General features: G+C 44.0%; 1 protein-coding gene across 2 annotated transcripts in view; it reads left to right on the top strand.

The window, feature by feature from the left end:
* The first annotated feature begins 2,486 nt into the window (after nucleotides 1-2,486).
* The window catches only part of LOC115333144 (cytochrome P450 2J4), a 31,307-nt gene continuing 21,722 nt past the window's right edge, over nucleotides 2,487-12,071 (top strand). The window contains exons 1-2 of one of the 2 annotated variants that reach the window (XM_040207951.3): nucleotides 2,487-2,547; nucleotides 9,757-10,027. In XM_040207951.3, coding sequence (XP_040063885.1) covers nucleotides 9,810-10,027 — 218 coding nt within the window. In that variant the 5' untranslated portion in view covers nucleotides 2,487-2,547; nucleotides 9,757-9,809. Of the gene's footprint in view, nucleotides 2,548-9,625; nucleotides 10,028-12,071 lie in introns of those variants that run through there. The other variant, XM_029995727.3, reaches the window with a different exon arrangement.

Below are 12,071 nucleotides of genomic sequence, written 5' to 3'. Positions count from 1 at the left end.
AGCGTTTTTAAACCCTTTTTTTCTGCCCCCTTCTGCACAAGATCAAGCCATTCTTGACGCACTGAGGTTAAGATAATCAAGATTTTAGAATTAGAATATTTATAAATGACTCCACCTGGCGGAAAACTGGTTTTACGAATTTTGAGGACGAAGCATCGCGTGCATTTTGAAGGTGATGAAAGAAGCACTTTTGAACAAGCTTTAGAGAAAGTGTTAAAGGGGTACTCCGCCGTTTTCTTCATAGTCCCCGATTTGCCTAAAAGCTTGCTAGACACACCAATAAACATCGCTGAACTAGTAACCCAAATATTTGGACAAAATAACTTTTTTTCGTGCAGTTACAGAATTTACAATTTTGGACCTCATCGTGTTTTTCAAAGTGAAAAGCTCTACGGGCAACATTGAAAAAGTGACGTCATGGTTGGGTAGGAGTTCACTCTTTGGGCTGTAGACTTTTTTCACATCTGATTACAAACAGTTTCATGGTGTCAAATGAATGCTTTGGAAGGTCGCTCCAGCTCCCGCGCAGCAGCACGATACAAATGCTCTGCATAGTTCATATTTAGACTGCCCGCTCGAACCGCAATCCAGCCCAACCGTGACGTCAGGGCAATGAAAAGCGCGGGTATATTCAAATCTTCGTTTTGGCGTCGTTTTCATTTGCCGATTTCACAATAACTATTCTGAATTTCGCGATACTAAATAGCATACCGAAAAGAGTAATGGACGGCGATTTCGAATATATGGTTAGTTGGGGTTCCTCAAAATATCGCCGGAGTTCCCCTTTAAGCCACAGTAGGCACACAAGGAGGTTTGGGGAAGCACAATTTATGTCACTGCAGCTCAGTAAAGCCAGCAGGATCTAGCTTCTTTTGCCGAGGGAGAGTCTGTGCTCGCATAAAAACGTGTTCGCGCATTTTCAATACCCCTGAAACTGCGAGTTTCGAAAACGGTTCATTGTGATCCTACAGAGAGTTGGTGCCACAATCTTCCGCTGATGGAACTACTCTAGCTCCAGAAAAAAAGTGGGGTCCAAGTCTAAAATCCAGATGACGTCACCAGCACCTTGCTAGCTCCAAGCCTAATGTGCCATTCAAAGACAGCTTAAAACAAAAAAGAGAACAAGAGGACACATAGGCGGGTGTACTTGGGGCTATCCATTTGGTGTTTTGTTGGCATTTGGAGGCTGCGTAGTGCTCGTGCCTTGTTTCATGTTTTGTGTTCGGTCGCTTGACTCCAAGTTTTGCAATCAGTTCAGCTTTGCCGTGGAATCTGACGATCCATAGTTCTGTAAATTGTAATGGCGGATTATTTTTTTTTTCAAGTTTGCAGAATGTATTTGAGATGCTGAGATAGTGAGAAATGTCGATACCATAGAGTAACAAATACTCCAGACTAAATGCATTTGCAAGATACCAAAATATTAGCAAAATTATTTCAAATACAGCATCGTGAGTAGAGTATTTAAGATAGGCACAAGTCTGTACTGAGTGGGAGTTGGTGTTGGCGTTCAGGAAGAATCTGCAAAGAACATTGGCGACATTCAAGAGTAAGCATGTTGGACAGCTTGATATGACTCGAAAGAAACGTTGTATCAAAACGGCGCTCTTCCTTCTGAAACAAAATAAGATGTATGCGTGACCCATAGCCTCTGGCTGACCTCACTAAATGACGTATCACCTAAAAAGCTTTGCGAGTTTGGATATAATGTTTAACCGGTCTCACTTACCGGGGTTTCTCATTCAGGATCATTTGGTTGGGTGTTTCCAAGTTGAACAGGCGGCAAATGCGCACGTGTTTAGTTTTCGACCACTAACCACTTTTTTTATGTGGTAAAACGTTGAATGAGAGCACTGACCATTGAATACCTAAACCAATAATCCTGAATTTCCACTAACCACAACAGAAATAAATTACGACGTTCCGCAACTGTCATCAGATACCATGTTTAGAGAATATATAACCGAGTATAATAAAGCGACATACAGCTACAGACTCATGCAGAAATTGGGTGTATCTGAGTTTGCCAAAACAACAACTTTTTGCCGCTTCCTTAAAAAAAATACTAAGAATAAAGCGCGACATGAAATCTCGATTTCCTCGGCGCTTTTGTCGGCGCCCTAGCTGGAACATCCGGCAAGGTCCCTCGTCTCGCAGGCTGGTTTCCCCTCTGACAACTGGCCGAAATGCGATAACCTCACTGAATAGGTCCTTCGCGTTGTTTACCGCAAACAACCTGGAAGGACGCTTGCCGATCTCCCGTCTTCGTTCGGATAATGAAGTGGTGACCCCGCGATAGGTTCCCGAGCTCGTTGCCTCGGGCTCTGGCCGATAAGTTGTTTGTTTTCGGATACTAGATTTTGATCCTCACGTGGTCTAAACCTTAGGGCGACCACCCCTCGGACGCGATGGGCAAGACCCCCCCACGTAGTTGCGCATATGCCAGTTGCGCGACCTGTTTGCTGTGGCTGCGCCCGAGGACCAAGCTGATCGTCGTTTGGACCTTTCTGGATTGAAACATCCGTCAATCTGTATCGCCGTAGGCAGGTTGGTGTGTCGTATTTTGGAATAGCTCTCATGCCGTCCGTTCAGTTGAGTCGTTCTGTGTAACATTTCTTTGTTTCGCTAACTAAAGTCGCGCCCGTTAGCGGGAGTGTGCGCGATGTTGTTCAACTTTCCTTCAATGGATATGGTGTCTCTCTATTGGGGATATTTAGGACTGCTTTTTAGTCGACCATACTGGAGTATGTGTGTGCGTGAGCTTCTAAGCTGTGAGAGAGTAAGAGAGTGATTTGATCCGTGCGTGCGTGTTTCCGTGCGTTTCCGAAGCATTTTTTAATACTAATTTGCGTTTAAAAAACATGATAGTAAAGCTAAGTTTTTTTTTTTTTTGCCGCGTCTGATCAGAAAGCGCACAAGTCACGTCGAAAGCGCGTTTTCAGAAAATCAGCTTATAGAAACTATTCTAAAATAAAGAGTGATCAAAAGACAAGAAAACAACTGTCTATATTTTTTCATTTAGGCTATTTTTTTTTTGTGGAAAAACACGCAGACACACACGCACACGTACTGCACGCACACGCGTACGCAGACGAACGTGTGTAGGACAAAATGGTCCCGGTCAGGATGATCCCGGTCAAAATGGTCCCGGACAAAATGGTCCTGGACAAAATAGTCCCGGATAAAAAGGTCCCAAGTGCCAACCCGGACAAAATGGTCCCAGGTGAATTTATCGATACTTTGAGTGCTGGTAATAGGACAAAATGGTTGGTACTTTTATTTTGACACACGTTCAAGGATATCAACATTTTCATTATAGTCATTTGAAACAAATTTTAGATCCCTTCTATCTATACCACGTAGCTCTATTTCTCAAAAGTTCTTGATTTCTACCGATATATTCCACGTGTGTAATCAATATCTTTCTATCGCCAGAACCTGTTTTCAAATTAGCGCTATCAAGCTTCAAAACGATATTCGGAATGAAAATCACGTACTACAGATTCCTGACGTGTTTTTTTTTTTTTTTTTTTAATGAACCTGCCGCACCACCGGGTTCTATTTTTCAGAAACAGCATCGCTCTGTTGTTGGGTCGTCCGTTGGGTTGTTGGGCCGTCCGTTTTTTTATCGTTCCCCATCTCAGGATTTACAAGATGTCTTCTAAGCTACCGACGTCGCGCAGGTTCTATGCAAGCAACAGCGAAGAAAGAATGCCAATTTACTTACGTTTCGTGCATTCAGCGAGCTAAGTTGTAACTTGGATCTATCATTGTGTAAATTTAGACTATAACTGGTTACTTATTCATAAAACCGTCATTAATAGATGATTTGGCGTTTCATTATGTCTCTTGAAAATCTTCTGCTGGACTTTCTTTGCCAAACTTCGTTTATCGCCGCGCAGGTTTTATCTTTTTTTTTTTTTTTTTGTAAAAGTAATTCTTTATTTCTACTATACATTTTCTAGTAAACTTGCTGTTGTAAAATGGAAGGGGGGGTAACAGAAAATTTATTACTTTTATGAAACAATTGCCATTACTATTTTATTTTTTCACTTCGACTGAGGCTTGTTTTCGAAATTCGCTTGTCAAGGCACGTAGATTATACCGGTCTTTTGTTTGCTGGCCACTCAAAACTCACGATCCTCATCTCTGCTTGTGACTCGATATTGTTCAGACAACGGGGGAAGGAGATTGAGGTATTTGAACAAGGCCAGCCTATACGCAAAAAGATTGCTCGAGCTTCGCGCGTCTTCCGGTGGCAGCGTTGTCGGTCTGGGTCCTTCGCGCATGCGCGGCCATGCGCGGCGGTGACCTTGTAAACGTGTGCGTAAATAAAGACGGCTCTTTGATTGGCTTTCGTCGACCGCTTACACGCTCCGCCATCTCCCGGCGTTCGCGAGAAATGCGAGCGAACCTTGACCACACTCGCTTCCTGGCCCGAGCCGGCGCCGTTCAGACCACGCTTTTCCAACCGTAGTTGGACTTGGGACTATGACCAACGAATCCTACGCCTCGTTTCGTCTTAAGTCGGAGCTCTGTCAAAACCTAGAAAAGACACGAACGCATACGCATACACACGAACCGAAACGCAGAGTCATTGCGTACCTTTTGTGCTTGCTCGGATGAGCCAGTGGATAAGCTCGCCAAGACAGCGAACACTGTGCCGTCGTGTTTTCGGCGTTACTTAATTAGCTCTATAGGCCCTGAACGTCGGCTATGAAGTATACGTAAAAAAAAGTCCAGAGTTTTACTTTACATACCGAAGGCAATCGCAGGCACAGGTTGGAGACACGTCCTCACTGATTGGTGGCAAGTCTCAGCCGAACGCTGACGCGGCACGCACTCGTGCCTGTGTCCCGCGCCGGCCTCCAATACGTGACGTGTGAAACTCCGTGATCCGGCCTTGTAGGAGGCCGTGGTGCGGTTTTCACCCCCCCCCCCCCCCCCCCCCGTGTCTCCCTCGAGTTCCCCGTCGAACCAGAAGGATACTTCCGTTAGGCGACAGAGCGTAGATCTGAGGATCTGAAAAATGCTTATATTATAAAAATTACGCATGGGGAGAACCTACTTCGGCCCTTACCGGAAAGAGAGTGGTTTGATCCGTCCGATCGTGTTTTCGTACGTTTCCGGAACATTTTTTTCTACTAATTTGCCTTTAAGAAACAAAATAATAAATTTCAGATATTTTTTTTTTTTTGCAGATGCGAGACTGCAATAGTTACTGAAAAGTTTGGGGGAGGCTCGTGTAAATTTACCATTAAAAAGTATTAATATTGGCTGTAACATTACAGCTAAACAAAAGGTATTGCTTTTATGCGAGACTTCTCGAAGCATCCCGCCTTCACTTTTGACGGAAAGTGAGCCATATGGCCGGCGGTCGCGTCTAATAAGAAAGCGCACAAGTCACGTAGAAAGCGCGTTTTCAGAAAATCAGCTAATAGAAACTATTCTAAAATAAAGAGAGATCAAAAGACAAGCAGACAATTGTCTATATTTTTTTCGTTTATCTATTTTGTTTGCGGAAAAACGCGCAGACACACACGCTCACGTAATGTACGCACACGCGTACACAGACGAACTGCACATACACACACACGCGACCACGCACGGATGCACACACACACACACACACGCGTATGCCTGTTTCGACACTCTTCTAGGAATATCTTTTGTCCTCTTCTCTCCGCTCATTACCAATCTTCTCTTGTCGTGCGGATATTTACTGCAGAAACGGTAAATTAGAACACGTATCCGTCGAGAGGGAGACGAGGAGAGGAGAGAGCGCTTGGGCGGAAGAACCCCGAGCTTTGGTTGCAACGGTTTAGGGGTACACTCTAAGCTCAGTAACCCTTGCTATAGGTTCACGTTTTCAAATTTTAGTATACCTTTATTTTATAAGGTACATTGTAACCTACAGCGCTGCAACCTTTAGTACAGGTATACACGGTTCAGATGTTTTAGAGGTTACATTGTATGCTTTTACTGTTTACCATTAGTTGTAACCTTTAAACGGTGCAACAAACTGAAAGGTTACATAATTATTTTTCTTCCACAACACATAAATATATGGTGAAACTTTGATGACATAATGCTTTACAAAAATAGGCTATCTTGACAAAGCTCCCTCGATTTTAATTGACTGTTTTTTTTAAGCATAATTCAGACCTCATTTGAAAAAAAATATACTTATAACACAGCCCCTAAATAATAAATCAGCTTTGTCAAAAAAAAAACAAAAAAAAAAACATATTTCTCGAAGTAGTGTTTTACCAAACTTTCACCATAATTTGTGGCGTCACAGAAAATGTTATATTTTTTCTCTAAATGTATTACTCTGAATTGAATAGTGAAGATCTTTAATAAAGAAGGTATTCAAAACATGACAGCAAATGCAACAATCATTACCTATCAAACTTGTACTCTACAGCTTCCTGGGCCTTTCCGCCAAAATTATGAATCACATTGCAAAAAAAGATGAATAGTGAACAGTTTTATTGGTAAAGTCAGCTCAGAACATATAATAAAGGCCTTACTGGCAACAGGGACAAACGAATTTTAAATCTTTACAATAAAACAGCCAAAAAGGGGCAAAGCTATTGCATAAAAAATGTTTCTCGCGTAGGATAATCGTTGGTTATTTCTAAAGGCAAACAAAATGTATCACTCAGCCTTTGACCTTTCATCCGGAAACGTCCTTTTGCAACAGTGCCAATAGGCACTTTTAACGCCTTCGAATGACCCGATTAGGCACAGGCCCGCCCGGCACAGTCATTATTTGTAGGAGTAAGCATTTTCGAAAACGCATACGGGTATTCAAGGTTCCTGATGCAATACGTGAGAAGACACAAAATTAGGGCGAGCTCCAGAGTGACAGTCAAAAGTCGAACAACCTCAGCTTCGCTGCCAGCAAAAATGAAGGTCCCTTCAAGGTTAGTGTAACTGTAGGGTGCAGTGGCTTGTAGCTCTCCAGTGGCACCTACAAAAAGAAGTGTACAAAGATAATTATTTCTGACACAAATAAAACATGGCGCATGTGCAGCAGGGGAAGGGTGTTGTCTCAAGTTTTAGTTAAAGCCCAGCTGCCATGAAGCGCTTGTCGAAAATAAAGAGCGCGAAAGACGGGGACAAGAGGGACACTACACAGGTCCTGTGTAGTCTCCCTCTTGTCCTTGTCTTTCGCGTTTTATTTTCGTAATGTTTAACCAACTAGGCCAACAAAAAAAGAATTTAGCTTTTTATTTTCGTATTGTTTAACCACCGAGGCCAACGAATCATTTTGCTATAGCGCTTGCCTGTCCGTATGTGTCCTCTCTTTTTCGTCCTTATTTCTAGCGCGCTTTACATTTTATCGCGAAACAAACCTCATTCGACACCTGTAATCAAGGAGCACCCGCGCTAATAACATTGAAGAAACCGAACAACAAAGAAGGTGGAGCAATTCACGAAATATAGGCCAGAGAGATCCAAAAATGTAATTGATACATGCATACTAATAAAGGAACCGCAGTAGGACCATTTCGGGGAGTAAGTAAAAGGCTGGCGTTCATTTCACTTTATCTCAAATTTGATTTAGAGTGCCTGCTCAAGCAGTGGATTGCGTGACTTAATTAAGTGCAGAAACGTTTTTTTAAAAACACTGGCGCATTCTTGCTTCTTTGTAACAGCAGCAGTGTTCTCGATTTTTCAAGTGACACATTTTTCTCGGCAGGTTGTTTGGTTTGAAGGTCCTCAGGCAAATTCACATACAAAACACAATTTACACCGTCACCGAGCGTGATCTTGGGTATGGTTTTTTGAAGATATGATTTTTGAGTTGGCACTTATGGCCCGTGGTATGCAATCTTTGGGGCTATATCCTTCGCAACGAAAGTGGCAAGAGACAATGTCTCCTAACTAAACATTCTGCCCTGTTAGGCAGAGATGCCAATGTACACCATGTACAGAGAATTGATAGAAAGTGTTGAAAACTGCTTCCACACCTAACTCATTTATTAGTTTGTGTCCTATGTTGCGCCGCAAGTAGTTCATATTGTCCAAGAGTGTTGATTAATTTTCTTGGCTTTCGGAAAACACTCTGGCAGCATCGGTCAGTCTTTTCTCCAGGACCACAACTTAGGATTAAAATCTAACTTCCACTTCCATGCACAGCTATAAGAAACATTTATTTAAATCAAGTCGAAGCAGTGGACCTTATTAGGATATCATTTTACCTTAGACAAATTATACCAGCTTTGTGCATGCTTGTATGCAATGAAGCATGCTAAAAACTTGTTAATGAGAAACCTCATTAAGAAGATTTCAACACGCTTCACAAAACCCTGATGAATAATTTTTTTTCAATGTTCTGAACATTGAAACACGCCTTCATCTCCACTGCACTCGTAGAATGCGTTACAACACAAAACGCCTGCATCCAACGTTTGACTTTTGCATTGGAACGTTTTAGAAAACGGAACGCAGACATCCGGCGTTTGGCTCTCGCATTCGAACGCGTTCGACTAATCATTCCAACAATAAGTTCAATCATGCAGGATGCAGAGGCGTAAAACTAGCGTCTCGCAGCGTTACTTAGCGTCTGTCTACGGGAACCTACGTAGCGTTTAAAAAAAAGCGCAACGCGACACACAACGGAAACGCGACCTAAAAATAATCGATTTTGCTCGCCATGGGCGCTGCTTGAAACTTGAGAGCTACAGGTCAATATCGCGCGAATCAGGAAGTGGATAAGAGGAAGCACGTCTCCGGCATCCACTTTACTCTTGTTTTTGTTTTGTTTTTACTTTTTGTTTTCCACGTGGTGGGTGCCACCGACGTACTACGCGCCATATCACAAAGGATCAAGTTATTTGTGGTATGATTACGCGTATATTCGCCCGAAGGCCATGCCGCAGTTCCGCGTTGAATGCAATTGCGATAAATAATCTCCAGAGGCCTTTAAGAACGTTCGCTTTTTCTTTTACGTTTTCTGGCTGCGTTTTGACGTCATCGCAACTCCTGCGCAAGAAGCGGCCGACTTGCTCTCCGTATATTTTCTTGCGTTTATTTACAACAAAAATCGGCGAATCTTTTTTGCCTGTCTATTTATATTTTATATATCTGTGTATTTTGGCAACCTGTTTTGAACGGATGCTAAAAACGGTTTATAATGAGTGAAAACATCGCACGAAAAACTAAAAGCTCAAGCCTAAGAGGGGGGGAGGGTTTTTGACAAAAAGTGATAACTGGAGCAGTAACTTCAATAAAGCTGCGTTATTCCGTTTTAATCGAGTTTGTATGCCTAAGAACAAGGGTTGTTTTTCTGTGTTTTTCGGTGTTAGCCATTTTTGTACTTTGAAAAGCGGACGAATGATTACCAGTGTTTTTTGGTTTAAACCGGAAAGTCTATTGGGAGCTCTTGTCGTCAGAAGACAGACATTTATGGCTACACACAAAGAAAACGAGGCACACTCTAGTAGAATCGCGCGGCCCATCGACTGCGAGACAAAAGACAAAGGTAAAGCAAATGGGTTTTACGGTCGAAGATACGATCTTCGATCAGTACATGCAAACTTCGTCGGAAGCACTTTTATCGAGAAAACTGTCGCTGCGCGCAGGAAAGCAGGGTCATTTGCTCCTATTGGCGCCTTTCAGTTATCTCAAGGGCGCTCGGAAGCCGGCCTTGCCGCGCGAGCGCTCTTTCGCGCGGGCGATGTTTATTTTCGTGTTTGGCTGTCGCTGACCCGACATAATCTTGGTCGTCCACCGACGCCGCTGCAGGGAGACAGACTCTCCACGGTCCTCAGTGAGGGACTGAGGAGTGAAAGCGAGCCATGCTGGACATCGTCTGGAAGTGTCTGGCAACGGGATGCGTCGCGGGACTCGGGGTCCTGCTGGTTCAGTACATTTGGGACCAGCTGAAGAGGAACTTCAAGAAGGGCCTGCCACCGGGACCTTACGGCCTCCCCTTCGTCGGTTACCTGCCGTTCATGCCCAAGGACGGCCATCGTGGAGTGGAAGCGCTCAAGGACAAGTACGGGACCGTGTTTGGGTGAGTGCCCCGCTGTATGATAGCACCGTCCAAAGACTTTCTAATTAGAGATTGTCCCGGGAAAGGGCCGCAGGCCAGCGCTATTTCCGGCCTTCGTGCATATGGCGCGATTGGAAAGTTCCATATTACGCTCCCGCGGTACAATATTGACGACACCTTTATTTAGTACGATAGAATCGAAAGATAGGTGTGTAGTCTGTATATCGCAGCACTGCCCGGTCGCACTGCTCATATACAACGCACCTCAAGTTCGAGGTACCACGCTTGCTTCATACGCTTCCAACATGTCTGCAAACAGTTTTATCCAACACGATTCAGACAGTGTCCACAGATGTCTCTTGTATGATGTATGAGCAGTGGGACCACGGCTTAAAAGCGCCCGGGAATAAGTCCAGAAAAAAGAAAAAAAAGAAAAGAAAAGGAAGTTTGTGTTTGTCCGTCCTTTCTCGTTTCCTTCCTCAAGTTTACTATCCATACCAACCCGCTCGTTCTTTCCCTACAAATAATGCGCTACAATGACAGATCATGATAAAAAAAAAACTTTACAGAAGGAGACTTTTTATATTTTTTTAGGGTTTTAATGTTAAGTTCTCTAGTGATACCAGATGCACCAGCTCTCCGTCATTGCACCGATCACACCAGAAATTCAAACACGTTGCGCCATCATTGTGATAAGAAGGCATGTATGTTTTTTTTTCTCCAATTAAAGTTCAGTTATACTCAATTTTTCTGGTTAAGACATAACGCAGTCAAAACTACGATCCGATGCCGCCAATCAAGCCCCGCCAAAAGTGCGTTGTCACAATTCTCCTTGTCTTTGTGCGTTTGTTACCACCAACTAAACCAATCACGTGTAGAAAAAATAGAAAAAAAAAATGGGATCACGCCGAATTCACTTTAACGGACCTTAGTAACTATAACGTTAACTGCGTTTTTATTTTTTAGATAGTTTTGATATAGCGCCAACTCAATCTAACTAAGCATCCTATTCGCCTCGAGATTCGATCGTGTGGTGAAAAGCAGGAGTACGCTTTGTTTTACACTTACTTGGAGCAAAATGAATGCTGCGCACGCGGAGGCCGAGGCCATGAGAGGCGACTGTGCAGCGCTCGCGCACTACTCAACTGCTAAGGGCTCGTGCTCTGTACCCTTGCCCGGGCTCTGTGCCATTAGTGTGGATGCTTTGTCTCCACTGGCATTGTGAACAGAGGGAATCACCACGTGACTCATAGAGAACCATGGATAAACGAACGCACGCTTCCACGCTTCCATCTCGAGGCCCATCAGAAACGCGACCAAACATCCAAGATGTTTAGGAAAAGTGGCGTGTCGCGGTGTTTGATCGCGTTTTTAAGGTCGAAAAAAGCCACGCGTGATTTTTAGAGCGCAGCTCTTAGGCGCCCGTTTCCGGCTTTAGCGGTGTCGCCGTAACCACGCGGTGCATTATGGGAAACGTCCCATAATGCAACGCGCGGGACCGTCGTAACCAACGTTATTAGGTTAGCTCAGTTACGGAACTGCTCATAGACGCCGCATGCACGAACAGTACTCCCCCTCACTCACCACGACTCGCCGAGCGTCGCTCGACGCGCCGCCAGACGGCTGCTTTGGTAACTGAATCAGGAGACGTACCTTTCAACGTTACTAGAAACGTAAAAACCAACGAAAAAAAAACTCTCTTTGTAGTACCTTTTATTGGAGTTTAGTACAAAATGGGGGGCGCGTGATGTTTTCTAAAATCTGTAGTTTGCTAGGTTTTGCGGCACAATAATATATTTTTCATACAACTATGCCTCAGTGATAATTTCAGGTAGCGCGTCCCGACCTAGGCTCATATTAACTTCGGGGAGAATTCGCGGCGCGTCCGCGGGGGAGTCGGGTGTGGTATCTCTGTAACCCTTTCCACTGTATCTGTTTCGGCTCCTGGCCGATTGAAGCCAAAATAGATGTAAGGTGCTGTTCCTCGAGCGACCGCTGCAGGGTAAATGGCGGCGTTGTGATCGCCATTTGGCGCTTCAGCTGGGCTCTTCGGAACGCATAGTTA

The sequence above is a fragment of the Ixodes scapularis genome, unplaced genomic scaffold (assembly GCF_016920785.2).
Source record: "Ixodes scapularis isolate PalLabHiFi unplaced genomic scaffold, ASM1692078v2 PGA_scaffold2__306_contigs__length_199485367, whole genome shotgun sequence".
Taxonomy (NCBI): Eukaryota; Metazoa; Arthropoda; class Arachnida; order Ixodida; family Ixodidae; genus Ixodes; species Ixodes scapularis.
The sequence above is the reverse complement of the archived record's forward strand: the minus strand, read 5'-3'. Positions and strand labels throughout refer to the sequence as shown.